This window comes from Maudiozyma barnettii (genome assembly GCF_903064755.1).
Source record: "Maudiozyma barnettii strain CLIB 1767 genome assembly, contig: KABA2_10, whole genome shotgun sequence".
Taxonomy (NCBI): domain Eukaryota; kingdom Fungi; phylum Ascomycota; class Saccharomycetes; order Saccharomycetales; family Saccharomycetaceae; genus Maudiozyma; species Maudiozyma barnettii.
In genome coordinates, this window is record NW_024545247.1 from 1 (window position 1) to 23221 (window position 23221).

Genomic DNA, 23221 nt, shown 5'->3' on the forward strand with positions numbered 1-23221 from the left:
AGTTACTCTAGGTGAAGGTTTACCTAACTTTTCAGTTTTCATTGAATCTGTAGTCTTATTAAAAAAAATTGAAGTAAAACTCAGTAAGGTATAGTTTTGCACTTTGTAAACGTCAGAAATAGAAATATATAGCTCTTTATACAATAAGATGCAAGAGACGATACTAATGGTAAAGGATTTTTTTTTGTAGGCCAGAATTATATTAGTTTCCGCTTTTCTTTTTTGACGGATAAAATTCATGCAATCGTTAAATAAAATTTACCTCATATTTATGTTTAAATGTATTTTGAGCTCACACACTTGTGTTTTTTAATTGCTTGCATAAATATATCAGAGATTGTTGCCCTTGGTACCTAAGTTGCAACAAAATATTTTGCATGGTGAAAAGTACGTAACTTTTTGTATGGCCGCTTTTCTATTTGGGTCCTGTGCACTAACTTTCAAAGTTTAAAAGATAAAAATTTAATATTGAAAAGTACGTAAGTACCCAAGGTGAATTATAGTCGATTTTGGTACTTAGGGGGCGATATTGGATTGCCATTGTAGGGTAACTAAACCTAATAAGTAGAAATTTCTACTTGATATAATTCAGCCTAACCCTACATTACAAGAACTACTCTTTATTGTACATTATATATATATTTAACTTAAACTCTCTATATAGATTTGTGAGCTGGATCACTTATTCTAGGATATTATAATCCATTTTCGTTATTGTCTAAGACACTCAATTCTAGTAACTCTCTTTATTCGTTACACTCTTTGTGAATACATAAAACTTTTTCTTGAGTATTATATGAAGTTTGTTTAAATTTATAAATATAAATGACAATATATTATTAGGATTATTATTTGGATAATTGCAATTTATAGAATGCCTTCATTAACAGACGAAAGAACGAATATATATGAATATTAAAAATATTCGATTGGATAAGAGAATAAAAAAAAAAATAATCTATCAGTATAAAATTTACTGTACTTCAGGATTCTAAATCATGAAGGTTGCAAATAATAGACCAACCACAAATGTCAAAATGTTGTTTGAAGCAATGGCACCAATACCATTGTATTCAGACACATTTGCTGTGGTAGATGAAGCTGATTGAACTGGATATTCAGAAACAGCAGGTTTCTTAGAAGTTGTTTCAGTAACAGCAGGCTTGTTAGTTGTAGTCTTAATAACTGTAGTGACAACAGCAGTTTCTGCGACTTCAACTTCATTAGCACTGGTAGTAGGTTCTGGAATTTCAACGTAGTAGTCAGTTTCAACAACTTCTTCTGGGTTACCATATTCATCTGTAGAAGTGTATGTTCTAATGCTGGTAGAGTATGTGGATGTTTCAGAACCAGTGTAATAAGAAATTATTGTCGTAGAGATGGTAGTTTTTTCTTCTTCGGTATTTGGAGTTCCTGGAGTTTCAACAAGATAATCTGTTTCAATCACTTCTTCCTCATTACCTTCAGCATCTGTGGTATAGTAAGTTGTAACAAAAGTTGAGATAGTTGTTGTCACAGTGACATCACCTGGAGTGTAGGATGTACTAGCAGTGGTAACAGTTTCGTCCACACTTGGTAACTCTACCTCTATATCAGTTTCAACGACTTCTTCCTCATCACCTTCATCATCTGTAGTGTAGTAAGTGGTAACATGTGTAACAGTAGTTGGAGCAGTAACACTACCAAACTCAGTAGTAGTCTTGACAATTGTAGTGGTTTCGTCAACACTTGGAAGTTCAACATCAATATCGGTTTCAACGATTTCTTCCTCCTCACCTTCATCATCTGTAGTGTAGTAAGTGGTAACATGTGTAACAGTTGTTGGAACAGTAACACTGGTATAAATGGTAGTAGTCTCTGCTGTAGTTATTGTGGTCTTTGGACCTGGTTCCTCAACGTAAAATGTTGTTTCAGTAGTAATAATACCATCGGAGCCTGTAATAACACCGGTAGCAGTGGAGTAAGTAGTAGTAACAGAAGCAGTGCCATGAGTGTAAATAGTTGTTGCAGTAGCAGTAGCAGATGTGCTTACTGGAGTCTCTACAAAGAAAGTAGTTTCAGTTGTAATGACACCATCGGAGCCAGTAGCGACACCAGTAGCAGTGGAGTAAGTAGTAGTAACATCAGCAGTACCTTGAGTGTATTCAGTTGTAGCTGTAGTGACATATGTATTTGGATCTGGAGTTTCTACAAAGAAAGTAGTTTCAGTTGTAATGACACCATCGGAGCCTGTAGTTACACCAGTAGCAGTGGAGTAAGTAGTAGTACCAGAAGCAGTACCTTGAGTGTACTCAGTGGTAGCTGTGGTGACGTAGGTATTTGGATCTGGAGTTTCAACAATGTATAAAGTTTCAGTAGTAGCATGGCCATCGGAACCTGTTGTAGTGTAGACAGTAGTACTAAAGGTACTGGTAAAAGAACCAGTCCATTGAGTCGTAGAAGTATGGATGTTATTTGGACACCCTTCTGGTTCATCTTTGAATTGATAGATATGATCATCAAAATTAGTGTGGACATCACCGTGGGGATCTTCAAAAGATAATTCTAAAGTACCATGGTAATCTCTGTTAGCATATAATAAACGAATTGGGTAGTAAACACCAGCCTCTAAATTGTAACTAACAGAACCAGACATATTGTTATCAGCTTTCCAGATGACAATCAAATCAAAAGCCTCAGGATCACTAACAGTACCTTCTTCGTCACAACATTCGAAGGCATTACCAGCACCAAATGATAAATAAGCCAAATCATCGGCAACCAGATTAAAAGTATAGTGGCCAGATTCTTGAGCGTAAAAATAACCAGTAAGCAACATAGTGAAATTAGAGACACTCATAGTATCACCATAATGGAAATTTTCTGGTAAACCACCCATAACTTCTTTACAATGAACATTTAATTTCAGATCTAGTGTGACATCGTCGATATCGGTAGCAGTACCGAAAAGACCACCACCAAAGGTTTCATAACCACCGTGTTGAAATTCACTAGATTGATAATAGTTTGAGTAACAAGAACTGGAACTTGCATCATCGAATGGATAATGATATAGAGACATATCAAAACCTTGAGTACCCACAGATTGAGGTTTACAACCTTCTGCGGCATTGGCAGTTCTCACAATAACGGTGGAGAATAATAGGAATGAAGTAAACAAACGAGCATGTATGCTTCTAAAGCTTGAGAATACAGTCATTTTCAATTAAAATAAATATTTTAAAATATTAGTGTTAATAATTGAAATGACGTTGTATGTTGGTTTATTTGAACAAGAAGAGATTAATACAAATTAAACAAAACAAAAAAGATGTTTCATATATACAATATGGAATAGTTTTCCAGATTATATTTAAATTTCAACGAAGGTAAGCATTTATATATCCGAATTGTTTCAATGAGTTACTGACTGTTTTATCAATATTTTAAATGAAAATATTAAGGAAATTAAAGTAAAGATTTTCTATGAGCAAGGGGTGCTAGTGGGGTTTCCATTACCAGATAAGTAATTAAGTTTTACTTTTTTTTCTAAAAAATGATAGTCAATATGTGGTTGCAACTATACTATAACATCCATAAGCTTTGTCAATTTTTTTTATGTTATTATTCTGATGCGCCGTCAAGATAATAGAGACAATAGCTGCAGTTCTCGAAAATTAGATTCATCGAAGAAAGAAAGAAAAAGGATATGAGAATAAGAGCAGTATTGTTAAATTGGTTATTCCTAAGATAATTTAGAAGAGGAAGTCGGTACATATCAAATATTAAGTAATTCCATTTATTTGTATATCCATTTTAAAGAAGTACGAATAAATTTATCGATTATCCTAATTCAATTATTGTAAACAACAAAAGCTTAAACAGATAACGAACATTGCAAAAAGTTTAAGATAATTGTCATATCGATCCATACCTTTTAATAACTTCAAGGATATAAAACGAAGGAAAAAGAAAAGAAAGGATAAAAGATGAATAGAATCGATGCGCTTCATTTACTGCAAGTCACTTGTATTCCGTAACATAAAGTTTCTAAAGCAGTCCTCACGTATCTATTTGTTTAATATTTTTGGGAGTTAATAAACATAGAAATGTTGAACATTTTATTAAAGAAAGTTAACATACATTATTAACCATTCAGTTTATTCCTATGAGTTCTTAGTTGTACTGTCAATTCATTTAGTTCTGGGTCTTAATAAGTGAGTTGAGACATCCGAGATGTAGAGCAATGGGGAAGGGGACATATCATGCTTTATAAGTTGAAATAGTTGAAGAAATCCCATTGTCAACTCTGTGAGAAACAGAGAGAGACTATCTCCCACGTCTTCTAATTCTATATTTTTGTACTTCGCTTCTATGTCACAGCTTGACAAGTTGCTGCTTGACGCTGCTGTTGCTTCTTTTGCTGCTGCTCCTGCTGCTACTCTTACCACTACCAGTAGCCCCCCGGCAAACAAACAAAAAAATATTCTCTCATTTACTTTTTTTCGGTTGCCAGGCAGAAGATGTCCGAAGGGACACGCCATGTTTCCTAAAACGGACAATGCTAAATAACAAGGATAGACCGAACGATCTGTTCCTCTTTCCTCCTTCCCCCTTTGGCCTTGCTAGACAGACTGCAGGAGTACTTCTCTTACTGGCAAAAAAACGATAAAAAACAATTTCAATTCTTAAAAATGGCTGCATCTAATTCAACCAGAAAGAGATTGGGAAAGACCTGTAACTCTGTCAATAGTCTTCCTTGTTCCATAGGGGGCAGTTAACATTCTCTCGAACAAATGCGAGTGTAATTCCGTGGGCTTTGAAGAAACGTCTTCTGTTGGTTGTGGTGGACGACCACCAGGCCAGACTTTCTGAACGTAAGAAATTTGCGCACAGTATGTTCGTAATATTGTTATATTTCTTTTTTTTTTGGGTATCTGTAACATCTGGCACCTCCTTATGGATTTTACAACATTTCCTAATATGGTATACCATTATAATTTCTTCGTGAGTACTTATAGGACATTTTCCTGCATAACTTACAAAGAAATAAGGTTATGTACACTTAAAGACTCGTTTCGTAATATTTCTCGTAAAGAATAATAATTGTAATTATAATAATGGCACTTGATATATCTCTCAGTAGTTTCTCTATCTAAATGGGATTTACAATATTTTTAAGATGAATTAACATAAATATTCATATAATTTTTTCCTTCTCTCAGTATTTCTTAGATACGTAATTTATACCATACCAAAGGGGAAAGAAAAGTAACTTAAGAGAGCAATTGATACTGTTTTGTGTTGAATATTAGGATTTTGTATCTATATATAGATTGTAAAAATGTGTGTATCTGTTAGTTATTCATATAGCATATAATCGAATAGCACACACTCGTTCTCTCTATCTATCTATCTTGGGAAAACTATCGCAAAAGGTATCGTGATTGATAATATCCACATTGTAAAATTGAATAGTAAGAGTACTTTGCATTTAATATTTGTTGACACAGAAGTATAGTATAAAATGTATGAAACTCTCCCATACCGAAAAGGGAATTGTACAGCTAAACAAGGAAAGAAGGTGATGCAATAAAGATATTAGGATTGTATTTTTCAATTTATCCCTCTCTCATTAAATTTCCCATTTTGGTAAACAGGGTTGAAAGCTCTTTCATAAAAAGTACAAACTTGAGATTTGGACATAATTTAAAATAAAAGAAGGAAGAAAAAGCGAGGTGATGAATTCATTATATCCTCATCAAGAAATATGGAGTTGATGGAAATTAATATCCCTTGAAAAGTAAATTAAAGTAAAAATGGTTTATAGGAGGTTATGGTTACTGAACGCCTCAAAATTGTACAAAAATATGGATAATTTGATTATCATTAAGTAATGAACAAACTTTAATATGACTGCAAAATGAAAACGAAAAGAAAAAAAGGTGCTATTTTTGGTCAACAAATCTCGGTTTCAAGTGCTTTTTTCCCACCAATGGTCTCTTCTACATACTATTGTTATCTCTAATTTAAGTCAATCTTTCTTGATATTGATTTTTTTTTACAAAACAATGGAAACTAATATTATGAGACCAAGAACGATGTTTTGTACTAGTTTTTTATTTGATAGTTAGTATTATAATCATCTCTATAAAGTTACTCCATAAAGGATGGTTTTAAAGTTCTATGCCCTATCAAAATCTGGTATGTATTAGCATGTGTTCCTCTTGCTTAATGTTGCAATATTTTAACATTATACTGTAAATTTAAACTCCAATACTCTTGCATTATCTTAATTAAATACCTTGAGATCGATGAATTGTAAAAAAATGTACTATCTTAGTTGTCTAAGAGTAATAAAAATAGAATAGACAAGCACTCAAAGAAACTAATTAAAAACACCAAAAACGGAGTCTATTGCCATCTCTCTCTCTCTCTATCTTTCTCTCTCTCTCTCTCTCTCTCTCTCTCTCTTAATGAGGCTCATCTCATCTCATTTTCTCCTCGCAGACAAGCACATATATGTTTCTTAAAAGGAGCACAGACACCGAATTCTCGATACTTTTCCGGGATGCTCTCGGCTTATTTTGAAAAGCCTTTCCAATATCAAAATAACGAAGTCATTAACAAAGGTTTAACTGATATATAACATAGTTAACAATTGTAAATTTACTTTATATATTTGGAACCCATAACTCTAATGTATTTATAAATCTATTAAATAGAAAACTCAAATTAAAAGATAATGTCAGAATTACCCCTATATACACCAGTTGCGACCACTACTCAGGCGCAAGATATAAAGAATCAGCCAATATCCACAAACGATGAACAGTTTATGTCCATATATCTACCTTTTAAGGTGTTTAATTCGAAATTTCGATTCTTTTGGTATCATTATTGGACCCCATTGATAAATAAATTACTCACTGTTTCTTTTGTTGGATTTTTCACTACATGTTTCATTGTATCCCCTAGAGTATCAGTAATTTTACCAACTGTGTTACTTTCAATATGTATCGTAATTGTGGCTATTTTAACAGGTTGTAATACTTTTGGTATTGGGGATAGATTAAGTTTATTAGATTTTAATGCTAAAAAGGCATTTTTAACAGATGTAATTAATGAAGCTCCAGATTATAGAATCAAAAGATGGAACATAATTGCTGCTAGAATGAATAAATTCTTATATGATGAAGAAATATTTCCAAATTACTACACTTTATATGATGGTAGGGATTGTTTAAACATGTATAATTTCCTTGTTGCATCTTTGAAACCCTCCGGTTTCCATGGTGCCCTCCAACAATTTTTTGGTTTTTCAAAAGCTCTAACCAACTCCAATGAAAGTTCGTCGGTAAGAGATGTGGATGAAATAACCGTGGACCTCTTAACCGGTTTGGTAGTGAGGGCTCAGGAAGTTATACGTACCTCTATTGAGAATTTATAACTATAATTTGTTTTCTCGATGAATTGTTCATTCTTTCGTGTTCTGTTTTTTGTTGCATTTTATTATCTGGTGATGGTTTTTCTCTGGTGAGAAATATATTCTGAGTCACAGAATTTTAAATACATAATTCATATACAACTTTAACTAGATGATGTTTTACAAGAAAATTTATTATGTTCTTTGTTTTTTTCTGAATACTCTTTAACATATATCATAAACATTAAGAGCACTGAAGAAAAACAAGCTTTCCAAAGAGGCCTGCTTGATAGTACTATACTTATACTTACTGTCAGTAAGACCAATTTAACACATTCTTAAATTTAATAAATTTGTTGAAGTACGGGCTGATTTTCCTTTAATCATTAGTTTTGAATAAACATTTTTACCCAATTTAATATTCCGATATCTCCAATGCACTGACACCTTCCCCAAAAACCAAATGCCAATTCAATAAAAATATGTAACTAGGTAGTAATTTCGTTCTAGCTTGATTATACTTCATCTAGTAAGAAAAAATTAAGTTGGTTCTTTGAAACCATGTGCTCCCTTATGAAAAAGTTTATATTCGATATTATCTTTATTTATTTTTTGGTATGCAATTAGGAGCCCACAGTACAATGCGATTAAAAGAAATAAGTCACTCCGATACATGTGCGTTGGAAATAATATTAGAATATATTAAACAACCATGCTACAGAGTAACATTATACAAATTTAGTTATGACTAGACTTGGTGATAGAGTTAATATACAAATAAGAACAGTTTATGGATGTTGAAGAAATATTCAACTATTCATTTAAACAGAGCAGAGACATATGCTCGGAAATATCACCCTGTCATTTTATCATTATCACCTGTTTGTTATGTATAAAAGAACTATATATATGAATGGTTTTTGTGAATTAGAAAAATAGTTACTTAAAGTTTCTTGGATACACTAAAAAATAAAACAACTTCTACAATTAAGATTATAACTTTACCTACAACAATTTTAATAAAACATATCATGACTACTGATAAAATCACTTTCCTGTTAAACTGGCAACCAGCTCCCTACCATATTGCAATATTCTTAAGTCAAACCAAAGGTTACTTTAAGGAACAAGATTTAGATGTGGCCATCCTGGAACCATCCAACCCCTCTGATGTTACAGAATTAATCGGATCTAATAAAGTTGATATGGGTTTGAAAGCTATGATTCATACATTAGCTGCTAAGGCACGTGGTTATCCTGTGACCTCTGTGGCATCCCTTTTAGATGAACCATTTACTGGTATTCTTTATTTAAAAAATAGTGGAATCACTGAAAACTTCCAGTCTCTAAAAGGTAAGAAAATTGGTTATGTTGGCGAATTTGGTAAGATCCAAATTGATGAACTAACTAAGCATTATGGAATGAAGCCTGATGATTATACTGCTGTTAGATGTGGTATGAATATTGCAAAGTTCATTGTTGAAGGAAAGATCGACGCTGGTGTAGGTATCGAATGTATGCAACAAGTTGAACTCGAGGAACATTTGAAGCAAAAGGGTCTTCCTGTCACAGATGCAAAGATGTTGAGAATTGATAAATTAGCATGTCTTGGTTGTTGTTGTTTCTGTACAATTCTTTACATTTGTAATGACAAGTTTTTAAAGGAAAACCCTGAAAAGGTAAGAAAATTCCTAGTTGCTATTAAGAAAGCCACCGATTATGTTTTAAGCGATCCTGTTACTGCTTGGAAGGAATATGTTAATTTCAAGCCCCAATTGGATAATGAATTATCGTATAAACAATTCCAAAGATGTTACGCATATTTCTCTGAATCTTTATTCAATGTTCATCGTGACTGGAAAAAAGTTACAGCTTACGGTAAAAGACTAGCTATCTTACCACCGAATTATGAAGCGAACTATACTAACGAATTTCTGTCTTGGGTTGAACCAGAGGAAGTCTCAGATCCTTTGGAGGCTCAGAGATTGATGGCTATTCATCAAGATAGGTGCAGAAAAGAAGCTACATTCAGAAGATTGGTTCTACCAGCATGAACAAGATGAGACTTTGAGGCAGCCCCACTGAACTTTTTTTTTATAAATTACTTCCTAATTTTTTTTTTAAGTTTAGCGTCAAGACTCAAGAATACATATTTCATTTTTTCTTTCTTTTAATTTTTTATTTTATAAAAATGTTAGCTCAAATATAATTTTAGTTGAATATATCGTTTGTATAGTTTTAATATAGGTTTTCAACTAAATATAAGAATATTCGAGTGGAATACTGAAGGTCACACCAGAGTCTGTGGTAGGGGGTACTTCAGAAAAAATTAACGCCATTTCGGCGCATTCGGAATCATCGTTTGTAATTGACTGTCATTATCAACTAAATTTATATAAATAAAGAACTTAACTCAATTGTGTTAAGTTTATTTTTATTTGCTATCAATCAGTTCAGATAACAAGTAACTGAAAGTTATCAGTCTTAAGACAAATGAAATCAATATGGTTCAATTTGGACACGGTTTCAGAGAAAAATACTATGCGTTATTAGATAAAGATGTTATCCCTGTCAATAATTGTCCTTAGGATACTATATATATTATTGTTATGTATGAACTAAAAACAATCTGAAAAAGAAGATCATTATCCTGATGCTTTATATCTTACTAGAGCAAAAGAAATATTTGTTGTACAAGTGAAGGTGCTGTCAGATTACATTGGGTTGAACTTCAGAAATCATCCTTTGGTTCGAAATGCTACTATGGCTATCAATACAGTATTGAGATTCATTCCATAGAATTTTGAAAAAGATGGTATGTTGGTTCACAAAATTTCCTACGGGCTTGATTAAACACAGTGAAATTTCTACATGACTAGTATGCTATTAAATTTTATGCTACGAGCAACTTATTCCCAATGGAATATGATGAATTGATGAAAATATTGAGAGAAAATTGGCAATAAGTAAGCATAAACTTTGTACTTTTGATATGATATTTTCCATGCCATGTGTCATGTCATCATTCAAAAATATGATAAAATTGTGCAAAAAAAATATGATAAAGTTGTGCAAAAAAAATAATGTTTTGAGTTTAATAGATGGTGCACAAGCCATTGGAATGGTATATCTTAAGTTTTTGATGAGCTACAACCCACTTTTCCTAGCTACTAATTTACATAAGTGTATGAGCGTCCCTAAATATTATGCAATGCTTTCTGTTAATCTAAAAGATCACCACATAATTCAAACTAACACAATTTCGTAGCTAACACAATTTTGTAGTCTTGTACCGACTTGGGGTTTAAGTCTCCTTCAAAATTTACAATTTGTATAAGGTTATTAGCCTTACAGTAGTAGTGCCGATGTATATAACTTTGGTAGGCTTTTAATGCTATCTCTTTTACCTGCTAAGAGGTCACAAGGAATGTCTTAAATTGTTATGTTAGTGTATGCTCGTATGAAGAGTCTGGGTCACTATTATGGTGTGCTTTCTTATTCTATGAATTACTTATAATTCCTAAAATTGTTCTCGACTTTATTCTTGTCTGACGTCTTTCAACTGAAGGGCGAGTTAAATTATGTTAGATATTATAATCCCTTTTATAGGAGTGTTCTTTATCGTCGGTGAATTATGTGTTCATAAGTATTCACTTGGTCTTGCCCCCATCGCTCTGGATTGTTATTCCGGCTTCTCCAGCTATTAACTCAACAACTCATGCCAGAAGGATTCTAATAGGTTGGTTAAATACGATAATGTCGTACCGGCTATTGTATATAAAGAAGATGTCTGTGTGGTCTTACAATGCGCATTACGTCACGCCCTCGTACGAGCGATCCCTCATTGTACGTCTCTTTCTGAGCCAAACGCATCTAAATTTGTCCTTCACGATGACAATTCAATTCATGCGGAATAAAGTGTCAGCAGTACCCGGTGAAGTTCACGGAACTTATTCATAAGATAATTCTGAATGTAAATGCTACAATTAATGAGTAAAATGAAGACAAGGATTAGCTAATACCCAACTTGCCAATTTTGACTACTTAAAGGGTAAACATTGTTACACGTCTTATATATCTAATGGTCTTGAGAAAGGTTCTAAAGAATATTCAGATACAATCATTATCGAAAGGTTGTGGTGTTTGGGTACGGTGTCATTTGTTTCAATATTATGTGTTAAAGAAGTCTTAAAATTGCGTAACGAAATTATATGTGGTAAAGATGTTCTAAAAACTATCAAGGTCAACAAAGAAATGAAGCTATAAAATTGGTTATTCAGCAATTTGGACCTTCTGTCGAGTTTCTGGAAAATTCCACTGGGACATTAAACGTGCAGGTATGTTTAATATTTCCTTCTTAGTCAATGAAAAATACGCTCCAGCACTAAATTACTGATTTTAAAATTCCCACGACTAAAGAAAATTCAAGTCTGATTTGGGTATTACAATGATTACAAAGTATAAAGGATTATCAACAATTCTTCTTCATAACAACAAGATATATGTAAATTTCAGTGTATTCATCATTAATTAGGCCTGTGATTGTACTGTTTCTATTACGTCCATTAAAATTCATTTCGAAGAAGTCCTAGAACAATATCAAGTTCTAAGTAGTGCAGGAGGAAAATTACAGAGGCTAAGCATCGAATAGTCTGGTGATGAAAATTGAATAATCAAGCTGGTATTTATTTTTTATATGATCATTTTCCTCATTTTAAATTTTTTATTCACTAGAATAATGTATTTAAATCTTATTTGGTCTGTTTTGAGAAGTTTTTTGTTGGACAACTTATTTATATTCTGTAGTAAAATAATTATCCTATTTCAGTAATTGTAGAAGAAGAAATTCCTAATTGAGAAAAACAAAAAATCTATACGATGAGTTACACAATAGACAAAAGAGCAACTTTCTTTTGCTCTTTTGTTTTCTTTTTATTTGTTATCTTCTCGATTTTTTTTCGTAAATTCTACTAACCTTGGTCCCATAAGAAGGAACATACGTCGAAAAGAATTTTTCACACTGATAGCAACACACATCGGATAAAATGAAAGCATAAATTATATTCAAAGTAACGTTGGTCAACAAAAAAGCATCGTTTAAAGTATCTCTATATCTCACTTTGATGTATTTTCAGGTAAACATAGCATGTAAAGAATTTTTTATTTACCAGATTTCAGATCTTTGTAGAGGTAATCAATCCTACTGAATTCTTTTCTACTCAGAAAAAAGAAAGGGCCATAACATTTACAGTAGCTAATCACCCTCCTAAGACTCTTAATCATTGCTGCAACGGTGTTCATAGTAAACCGTATACAGCAAATAGTTCTTTTTGCCCTGAACGACAGAATCAAAACTTGAACAGATTTGGTTCCTTCACCATGGTCTCCGTCTTTCTTCGTTTGACAGCTTTCAGGTACTACTCTTCCGCGCCGCATAAACGATCTTGGAAAAAAATCAATCTTGGCGATGAGTTAATTGTTGTACGTTTTATTCTGTGTCATCACTAAATGAAACTCACGTCACTAAGACGATTTCCAGTTATAGATTTAGAGTTTTCTCAGACTTCAGTTAAGCGATGAGGGTTATAATATAGGTGTAAGAGAGTCTTGCGACTCCAATTCCCGTAACTGTGTGAGATATTTGCTCCGGGTGACGTTTAAGCCACCATTATAGACACACATGACGTTCCATGCTGTTTAGATAGACATAAAGGTAACTGTCGTCGTTCAAGTTAATAATAAGGGAAAGGGAAGGAAAGTATCCAAATACATGATCTTTCTGCATATTTATTCGGTCCTATTCAGTTATACAAATAAATAACATTCGTTAAAGTAAATTCTGCAGAGTGACTACTTAACATACATGGTAAGGGAATGACCCCATTTTAATTATGATTTAAAATGTTCTATCTTTTGGAACAATTTACCGTAACAAAAAAACTTGCGAAGTTTTATTTCTATATAAATATGTGATGGGATGAAACTCTTTTGAAAAGCAAACATATAGAATAACAGTTTTTTAAAGTTATAGTTTATTTAGAACTATTGTTTAATTCTTATGATTAAATAGAATAAATTCAACTTGAGATATAGATAAAGCATCGAAAAACATTTTACCATAAAGCAAAAATGGGTTCTACTTCTTCAAAAACAACAACAACATCCTCTGCCATCACAACTACATCAACCACCTCAACCACAACTCCAATTATTGTTGCTACAACCTCATCTACTACCACAGAGGCTACATCCACAGTTCCAACTACTTCTTCAGTTGCGACCTCAAGTTTGGAATCATCTATCCTATCTTCAATCCTTCTATCTTACTTATCCTCTTCTACAGCCACAAATGAAGCCACAAGTTCAGTTGTCTCTTCTAGCTCAGAAATGATTGCAACTGTTTCTAGTGTCGCTATAACTGCCAGTTCTTCTGTTGTTTCACCTGAAAGAGAAGACGTCACTTTTTCTTCACAATCACCATCTTCTGCAGTTGAAGTTGCTACCTCTTCAAGTATAGTCCCAGTTTCTTCCTCCGTTTTTGCTACCTCTGAATCAAGAGTTGATCCTGCCACTTCTTCTGCCTCTAGTGAAATATTTTTCAGTAGTACTTCCGAAGTTGCCTCCAGTTCTAGTGTTCTTCCATCTTCCCAACCCTCTGCTGTTGACATAATTTCTACCTCTGCCTCTTCTTCTGTAGAATCTTCCTCTGTTACAACTAGTTCTATTTCCAACTCCATTACTACTAGTTCCGATCCTTTGTCTTCTTCGTCTATTATCATCAGTTCTTCTACCCCTTCTACTCCAGTTTCATCCAGTACTTCTTCTCTAGCATCAAACAATACTTTGACTTCTTCTACAACCACTGTTATTGAAAGCTCTACAGCCACATATGTTACTACAGATGACAATGGTATTTCTACAACTATTACTACCATTGTATGTGATAACTCAAGTGTTTCCGGCAAAGCCACTGTCACTAATACTACTAGGACCACCGAAACTTTGACCACCTGTGATGAATGTAATAAGCCCAAGACTACATTAGAATCTGTCTCTACAGTTACTGGTACTTCAACTTACATCGACGAAACTACTACTGAATACTACACGTACAGTACCACAGTACCATGTGGCGAAGCCACTGAAGTTGAGAACAAAGAAACTAGTGCAAATGTTACTACAAGCGTGGAAAGATCTACTTTTATTGACGAAACCACTACTAGATACTACACATATATCACCGCTGTTCCATGTGAGGAAGCCTCTTCTGCCACTGTTACCAACTCTGAAGCCAAGAACGTTGCTGCTGAGTCCGCGATTTCATCTGCTTCAACACACCCTACCACTGTTTCTACTATCAAAGTTTCAGAACTTGCTACTAGCAACAAAGCCTCTAGTTCATCATCTTACACAGTTTCTGCAGCTGAGAACCAGGCCGCCACAAACAATATTCTTGTAAGTACAGGTTTTGGATCTGGTCTGTTAGCCATTGGTCTATTGTCCCTGTTGTAGTGATAAAACAAAATAAACCCTCTATAAATAAATATTTTCAAAAGACTAGAATTTATAAAGAACATAAGCAATGTATAATTATAATTCAATACAAGAAATGAAAAAGTTACATAATTGAGCAATAAAATAAAAAAATAAATATGTTTTTATTAAAGTTTAATATATAAATGTATATATAATGAGACTATGAGTCTCCGTATGTATGTAGGAAAGTTATTGTTGTTGTTTTAAATCAATAATGAAATGAGTTCGAAATAAAAGAAATCACGATTTATAAATATACTTTTTTTATAATAATGTTGAAAGTTTAGTGAGACTTCTTATAATTCCTTAGATGATATCTAGCGACATTTTAACAAAAGCTCTTGTTGTTTTTTATCGATCATATCATGTGTATGCAAAATGGAGGGGGTATAGACAGTTGTTATTGCTATTGAATGTGTGTGTTTTTATAATTTTATGGTCGTTATTGTTTTCTAAATAAAAAAATAAGAGAAAGGTGATTGAATGTTAGCCAGTAACAGTACAATATTTTGTCTGTTTTGTTTTATTGTTTTTTATATGTATTACCTAGTTCTTACTGGGTATATAGTGTTACTCCCAAGTAAGGATGCAGGTTTTAATTGATCACGAGTAAAATCACTAGCAAGAGAAGAGCCTACTGTTCTTCTTGGAGAATTTTTTCTTGTATGTGGTCTTGGAGAAGACGACCTCAACAAACCATTTGGTTGGGTCATTGAGTTATCGTGACGTTTGTTACATCTATATTGACTAGTTCTTGGTCTTGATATATATGCTCTATCAGCTGTAGATCTTTTAATATATTGCATAACCATTGCATCTTGTTCGGTTTCAAGTTTGTTGAAAAATTGTTCGCGAGAATCTTCTGCAAAACGTACCTCTTGTTGTTGTAGTGGTAGTTTCTGGTCGTTGTTGTTGTAAGAAGCCATTTCGTTTTTTCTTTGAAATTGTAGTTAACCTGATTGTAGAGTTTAGTTAGTTTAATTGATTTCTTGGAAGTACTACTGAACAAAAAACCAGAAACAAAAGAATTAAAAAATACTCATTTCTGAACTTCCTTCCCCTTTTATATGTTTGGATATTCTAATTTTAAAAAAAAAAAAAAAGAGAGAATGTGTGTCTGTCAAAGATTACGTAAAATTTCAGTTCAAAAACGTGTTCTCTCTATTGCGGGATGACCTGATGATGGTCTCTGCGACTTTGCCTCCACCCCTCACAATAGGCAAAACTTCAAAACGGAAAGATATGATCAACGCCTCGGAGATAAAAATAAACAGAATTAAAGGTACTGAGGCAGATTCTGAGCAACCGTTCCGCCCCCTTCTCCGGCCGAACCACGGGAAGTTTCCACTGTTTGAGCGCCGAACCGTGGTCGGTGGAATACCGAGGAACGGGACAGAACTTCGTGGAAGGGAATGGAAATCCACGGATACCCGTCTCGTAATACTTGTGGAGAGGACGGGCTGAAGATATAAATATGTTACGGCCGCGGAGATAAGATAAGCTTAGAAGGAATAAGTTATTAATTAGTAAATAATACATAGAGTACCTAAGTGATGAATCTGTCTTAAAAGGTGAGATCAGACTCTCACAGTATTCCCATACTTGCTGGGCAACACCATTAGTGAGTCCCGCTTTGACGTCCTCCCTTGCCTCGTGAATTTCACCGAATGGTACAATGTAAGAACCCGAGTCACTAGGTTTCAAAGTTGGACTCAACGCACCAAATGGCTCGGAATAAGCATCATAGACACCATCAAATAAAACCCATTTCATAACACTGACTAGTCTTGCATTCCAACTTCTTGTTAGATCTGTGTTAAAGTTACCGGGGTAACACGAGACAGACACACAGCCTATTTGATCGGCTTGTTTCTTCTGAGTATCATACCATGCCTGTGCTTGATAAATGTTGCAAGCCTTTGATTGGCCGTATAACTCCATGTTCCGAGGTTTTTTCTCAGCTGGAACATTTTTGAAAGTTGGATCTTCCCAATATATACTATATGGTGAAGGGCATAAGAAATGACCATAAGAACTAACCCACACAATTCTCTTGAGTGTCTGGTCATCATCCTTTAATAGAAATGGGTCAATATAATGTTGCAATAATTGAGGGCCCAGAACGTTCGTTTGGAACATTGCATCATACTGTTGAGTAGATGTTTCATCATTCCTTGATGACATTAAACCAGCATTATGGATAACGATATTCAATGGTTGTGATTCTGGAGTTTCTAATAATTTAACCAAATTTGTACCTGTTGTGGCTACTTTGTTTAGATCTAATAAATCACATCCACCTATGATATCAATTGTTCCCTTACAATCCTGATTTGCTTCTATAATATCCTTTTTAGCTTGCTCCCCTTTTTCTTCAGTTCTCACAATACCGATAATATGGCAGTTTTTCTGATATAACAATTCCAAAACATGTTTACCAATACCAGTATTACAACCAGTAACAATTGCAGTCTTCCCAGTTAAATCAGGATAGTCTTCGGGTTTAAATTTGGGAGGTGTAGGTTTATATCATCTGCTGGTAGCAGGAACGTTTTCTGGAACTTTCATTATTTGACTAGCTAATTAAATTTATTTTTTAGGTCTTTCCAATAATGTAGACTTTTTATTTAGAAAATACTTGGAAAATGCCAGATATAGTATCTCCCACATATATATATCTAACATCTTTTTTTTATGCGTTTGTTACTGTCGGAAAAAGTGGTGATCGTTGTCATTGATAATTTGTTCATCTATGATAACAACGGGTTCTGGGATCTTCAAATTTTTCAATTTACCATCTTACCCCTCTGGTTAGATAAACATTACATTAAATAACACGCATAAAAAGATAGAGGATGAAATTTTCAGAAGAATCATATAATAGAGAAATACAATATCCGGGGGGACACGAATAAAGATAATTTCGGGTTACTTGTGATTATCGGAGATTGTTCCGCGGAAATTATTTATTGTATACGCTCTATAAATATTTAATATATGTATTTAAAAGTAATTATGGCAAGTATTCTGAGATTTGATCTTCACAGAATTCCCAGATTTGCGTTGCAATACCATTGGTCAACCCTGCCTTCACGTCTTCTCTTGGGTCATGGATCTCACCAAATGGTACAATATATGAACCTGATTCCTTCGATGTTAAAGTAGGTGATAATGCACAATACAATTCAGAATAAGCACCATAGACACCATCCCACACAACTAGCTTGGCAGCAGTGACGAAAGGAGGCCACCATGCTCTTGACATGTCAGTACTTAGATTGCCTGGGTAACAGGAAACAGAAACACAGCCAATCTTATCAGCTTGTTCCTTGTGAATGTCATACCACGCTTGAGCTTGATAAATATTATATGTCTTTGATTGACCATACAAATTCATTCCCTTTGGACGTTGTTCTGATGGAGTATCTTTGAAACCTGGATCTTCCCAATAAATTCCATAAGGTTCTGGAGTGAAAAAATGGGCAGCAGAACTCACCCATACTAATCTTTTTAACGAAACATCATCTTCCTTTAACAAATATGGATCAATAAAATGTTGTAATAGTTGTGGACCCAACACATTTGTTTGATACATGGCTTCATAATTTTGTACAGAAGATTTTGGACTATTTGGTGCCACTAGCCAGGTTAATCCGGCATTGTGGATAACAATGTTTAATGGGCCACTACCTGGTTTATCTAATAACTCACCAATCCTTTTTCCGGCAATGTTAACTTTTTCAAAATCTAAGAAGTCACATCCACCAACAATATCAATTGTACCTTTTGAGTCTGGATTAGCTGTTATTATTTCATTTTTAGCTTGTTCCCCCTTTTCTTTTGTCCGTACAACACCAATGACACGACAATTTTTTTGATATAATAATCCTAAAACATATTTCCCAATGCCAGTGTTGCAACCAGTAACAATTGCAGTCTTACCAGTTAAATCTGGATAGTGTTCTGGTTTAAATTGTGGGGCATTTGGTCTAAAACCATAATATACCTCCTTTAAAAAGTATAGCTTACTAGTAGATGGAGCAGTAATATCTGGAATCTTCATTATTATTATTATTATTATTTTACTAGTCCTTAAAAGATCTAAAACACACTTAATCCTAGCTTATCTTTATATATTAAATTACAATCTTGTACAAATACCTATGTTAATGAAATCTAATAATAAACCTGAAGATGACTATTCCCATTGTTGATATATCTATATTTTTCAATGATGTTGCCGAAGCACAATATTGCAGTGGGTCCCGCGTTTAGCAGTAAATATTGTACTCGTTTAGTAAAAGTAAAAGCTGATATGCACAAAAAAATTCATTAAAGTATGGCAGTCTTAAGGATAAGTATACGATTGGTATTGTAAACACTTGTTGATCATTAATATCGTCGTTACAGGAGTCTTGAGGTGTACAGAAGATTCAAAAAAAAATAATGAAGGATGCGAGGTTCGAACTCGCGCGGACACCGTCCAACAGATCTTAAGTCTGCCGCCTTAGACCACTCGGCCAACCCTCCATGTTTTTGTGAAAATTTGGAAAAAGACTTGTATACATTAGTCTTTTGGAATTTTAAATTTTAAGTTAAAAAAACTTCATTTTTTCTGAACTTTGTAGTCTAAAACAAACAGAATGATAGAAATTATGTTAGACCAATATATCTCAAATGTATTACGAAGCATGTTAAAATATGAAACTGTCAGAAATTAAGAGTAATCTGCACAACACTTAATTTCAATAGGTAAAGAACTACCTTTAAGCACAGTTATTATGAAGTGTGCTAAAATATGAAACAAAATATGTGGCGACATGAAACAAAGTTAATCGCATTATGAAACAAAACATAATTCGAACCTCAATTGAGATTGGAATAAAAATATATATAAAGACAAAGAATTCTGAACTTACATTCTAAGTTAGATTCTATTCTTTCTATAAATTATATATAATATAAAGAGACTAATCGATTATTGTATTAAAAAATGTCCGAATTAAATAAAGTAAAGCTTGAAGAGACTAATAGAGGCAAGCACTCTATCTCAGATTCTCTACAGTTCCATTTATATATGTTTGATTATCATTGTCGTGATTATAAACTCACTCGACAGTGGCGTAAGTAATCTATTATTAAGTTGTTGCGGAATGAACCTATCAATAGATCATAACCTTGGTTATTATCCCTCTTATAATATATTTCCGACACCATTCACCTCTATACTTAACACCTTAAATAATGAACGAATATAAGTCTAACCACAGTATGTCTGCTTCAGCTCACAGAAATTATGTGGAAACAAATTATATCAAAAATTCTAATAAGAATTAAGCATTAATTCAAGAAAATGAAAGAAATATTGTTAAAATGTAGCAGCAGCACTAAAAAGGCTAGTATTAGTTTTACCTATCTGAAGGAGAAGGTAGCTAATATATGTAGAATTTTAGAGTGTACTGCACTGCCGTATATATTACAACACATGATATATACTGCATAAAGTAGTATTCGTTTCCCCTACATTGAATTTATTGTAGCCACATTGTCCAACGTTACTATGCACAAAAGATAAGCAGTTTAACAACAGTAACTTTGTTTAATAAATATTAGGTAATAACATTTCTATTAGCTCATTATTTATTACCTAATATGGTATTTGAAAATGATTAGGTAATAAAAGAAACAGAGTCTCAAGAGTCTAAATAATAAAGAAAGAAAGAGAATTCTGAAGTTATATTCTATGTTAAAATCCATTCGTTTTATACATCTTATATAATAATAAATGCCCCCACTTACAATTGATAGAAATTAATAACAAAATATATTTTGCATTATTTTAACATTGGAACTCAAGCTACATCTACACCTATTTACCTAACACTGAATATAATGAACGGATCGAAATCTAACTCTGTTATACAAGTTTCAGCTAAAAATGTCCGGATTAAAATACGCAAACCTTGAAGGGGCTAATAGATGTTGAAACTATATCTTATCTTCTCTACAGAATCAGAAATTTTATACGTGGATCGTAGAACGTAGAACGTTAACAGATTTCAAAATTTTGAATAAAATTTTATCAGAGTTTATATATTTTTACATTTAGAGCCAGTTACCAAAATTCCATATATCACTACTCTGGTAAACAAAATAAAAAAGTGATAAAAAGTTAATTCTGTACAATACTAACCTTAATATACATAAAATTAATTGATATAATTCACATTCCAATTTCATAGAGCTTTCTCTTATTTAACCAAAAAATATTTCAATTGATACCTTTCTCTTGAATAAGTTCAAACTCTACTGCCACTATTAAATAATAATAATTATGGCATACCTCAGAATTCTGGGACTGTTACATCCGTACACCCATCCGTGCACCCATAAACATATAAAGAAACTAAAATTCCTCTAAAAAATATAATTTTGAATATTTTTTCAATCAAAGGACCGAGACAACCCGAGCAAAGTTCCATCACTGACCAGAACTGAAAATTTCAATGGGGAAGTTATTCTGTGAAATGTACTGGCATCACTGAGTGGAAAGGTATGGACCATCTCGTCAGAAGAGAAACATGTAGAGTATCGGTCAGTATACCCCCTGACCCAATCAAGGCAGAGAGAGAGGTAAAGGACGTTAGAGGTTTAACGTTACTGAGATGTGACTAGCTGAAGGCCCTGTGATAGAGTAGATTTCTATAGCTATATACAAATTGATATATTAGTAGTTACAATAGTAAATTTTAGACTGTTTTTGTATAACTTAAAAGGAAACCGACAAACAGTATATTGAATCATTTATTGACAAGATGGCTAGAGGACCGTATGTTTAAAGATACTAAGTTAGATATTTGGAAAGAGGAGGATATCGAGATGGAACCAATATGGAGAGATAAGATATTGATATTTCAAAATAAAGTAGTGTTGAGAACTAAGAAGAGATAATATGAAATTGAAAAACAATATATATACAAATTTTGGACATATCATTATGGAGTTTTGAATTAAAGATGCTATATGGAAGTTCTTAATACAATCTTAAAGAATATAAATGAGAGAATTTTTAAATGAGTTATCAATTGTTACAGTATAAAGAAAGCAATATAAGTTTTTCCATGAAGAAAATTTAGGAAAATGTTTTTAGTTAATACCTAATTTTTCATCCCATATCATTCATATACACATACAAGAAAGAGAAATAATCGTTATTAGAAAAATCTACATATCCTTTTGAACCAATATCGTTCCAGAATGATTAAAATTGTTCTTTAATACTAACATTATTATTTGCAACGACCAACATTATTATTTTTTATTTAATACCCTGTTGTTGCATATCATATTTTAAATAGAAAGAAGCATCTAAAGAGACTAGCAGCTCCACACCATTGGTTATTAGACAAACTATCTGGTTGTTATGCTCCAAGACCATCTGCTGGTCCACACAAGCTAGGTGAATCCCTACCTTTGATTGTTTTCTTAAGAAACAGATTAAAGTATGCTTTAAACGGCCGTGAAGTCAAGGCTATCATGATGCAACGTCATGTTAAGGTTGATGGTAAGGTCAGAACCGATGCTACTTACCCAGCTGGTTTCATGGATGTCATCACTCTAGATGCCACCAACGAAAACTTCAGATTAGTTTACGACGTCAAGGGTAGATTCGCTGTCCACAGAATTACTGACGAAGAAGCTTCCTACAAGCTAGGTAAGGTCAAGAAGGTTCAACTAGGTAAGAAGGGTGTTCCATACGTTGTTACTCACGACGGTAGAACTATCAGATACCCAGATCCAGCTATCAAGGTTAACGACACTGTCAAGATCGACCTTGCTACTGGTAAGATCACTGACTTCATCAAGTTCGATGCTGGTAAGCTAGTTTATGTTACCGGTGGTCGTAACATGGGTAGAATTGGTACTATTGTCCACAAGGAAAGACACGATGGTGGTTTCGATTTAGTCCACATCAAAGATTCTCTAGACAACACTTTCGTCACCAGATTAAACAATGTTTTCATCATTGGTGAACAAGGTAAGCCATACATTTCCCTACCAAAGGGTAGGGGTATCAAACTAACTATTGCCGAAGAACGTGACAGAAGAAGAGCTCAATCTGGTTTATAAGCAAGAAACTACGTTTTCTTGTTGAATAACTGGTTTTAGTCATTCATTTTTCTTTCTTTCCTCGTTTAGTTTTATCCCACATATTCCCTTACAATGTTTTAAAGGAAACCAAATTTAAAAATAATAATAATTGTATAATTATACATATAT

The 23221-nt window shown here is 33.4% G+C and overlaps 6 protein-coding genes and 1 non-coding gene across 7 annotated transcripts; 4 read left to right on the plus strand and 3 right to left on the minus strand.

The window, feature by feature from the left end:
• Window positions 1-991: 991 nt before the first annotated feature.
• On the minus strand, window positions 992-3199 carry KABA2_10S00110 (uncharacterized protein; the record flags this gene model as incomplete). The annotated part of the gene is made up of 1 exon (XM_041552394.1): window positions 992-3199. The coding sequence occupies one exon, from the start codon at window positions 3197-3199 to the stop codon at window positions 992-994; it is 2208 nt and encodes a 735-aa protein (XP_041408328.1).
• Window positions 3200-6724: 3525 nt separating this feature from the next.
• On the plus strand, window positions 6725-7429 carry KABA2_10S00132 (uncharacterized protein; the record flags this gene model as incomplete). Its single annotated transcript, XM_041552395.1, has 1 exon — window positions 6725-7429. The coding sequence occupies one exon, from the start codon at window positions 6725-6727 to the stop codon at window positions 7427-7429; it is 705 nt and encodes a 234-aa protein (XP_041408329.1).
• A 1007-nt stretch (window positions 7430-8436) lies between these two features.
• On the plus strand, window positions 8437-9459 carry KABA2_10S00154 (NMT1/THI5 family protein; the record flags this gene model as incomplete). Its single annotated transcript, XM_041552396.1, has 1 exon — window positions 8437-9459. One exon carries the CDS (start codon window positions 8437-8439, stop codon window positions 9457-9459), a length of 1023 nt encoding a protein of 340 aa, XP_041408330.1.
• A 4075-nt stretch (window positions 9460-13534) lies between these two features.
• On the plus strand, window positions 13535-14917 carry DAN4 (Dan4p; the record flags this gene model as incomplete). Its single annotated transcript, XM_041552397.1, has 1 exon — window positions 13535-14917. The coding sequence occupies one exon, from the start codon at window positions 13535-13537 to the stop codon at window positions 14915-14917; it is 1383 nt and encodes a 460-aa protein (XP_041408331.1).
• Window positions 14918-17954: 3037 nt separating this feature from the next.
• Window positions 17955-19004, minus strand: KABA2_10S00242 (uncharacterized protein; the record flags this gene model as incomplete). Its single annotated transcript, XM_041552398.1, has 1 exon — window positions 17955-19004. One exon carries the CDS (start codon window positions 19002-19004, stop codon window positions 17955-17957), a length of 1050 nt encoding a protein of 349 aa, XP_041408332.1.
• Window positions 19005-19388: 384 nt separating this feature from the next.
• Window positions 19389-19471, minus strand: KABA2_10S00264. Its single transcript has one exon. It is a non-coding gene; the product is annotated as a tRNA-Leu (tRNA).
• Window positions 19472-21756: 2285 nt separating this feature from the next.
• On the plus strand, window positions 21757-23071 carry RPS4A (40S ribosomal protein eS4; the record flags this gene model as incomplete). Its single annotated transcript, XM_041552399.1, has 2 exons — window positions 21757-21770; window positions 22300-23071. 2 exons carry the CDS (start codon window positions 21757-21759, stop codon window positions 23069-23071), a joined length of 786 nt encoding a protein of 261 aa, XP_041408333.1.
• Window positions 23072-23221: the final 150 nt, after the last annotated feature.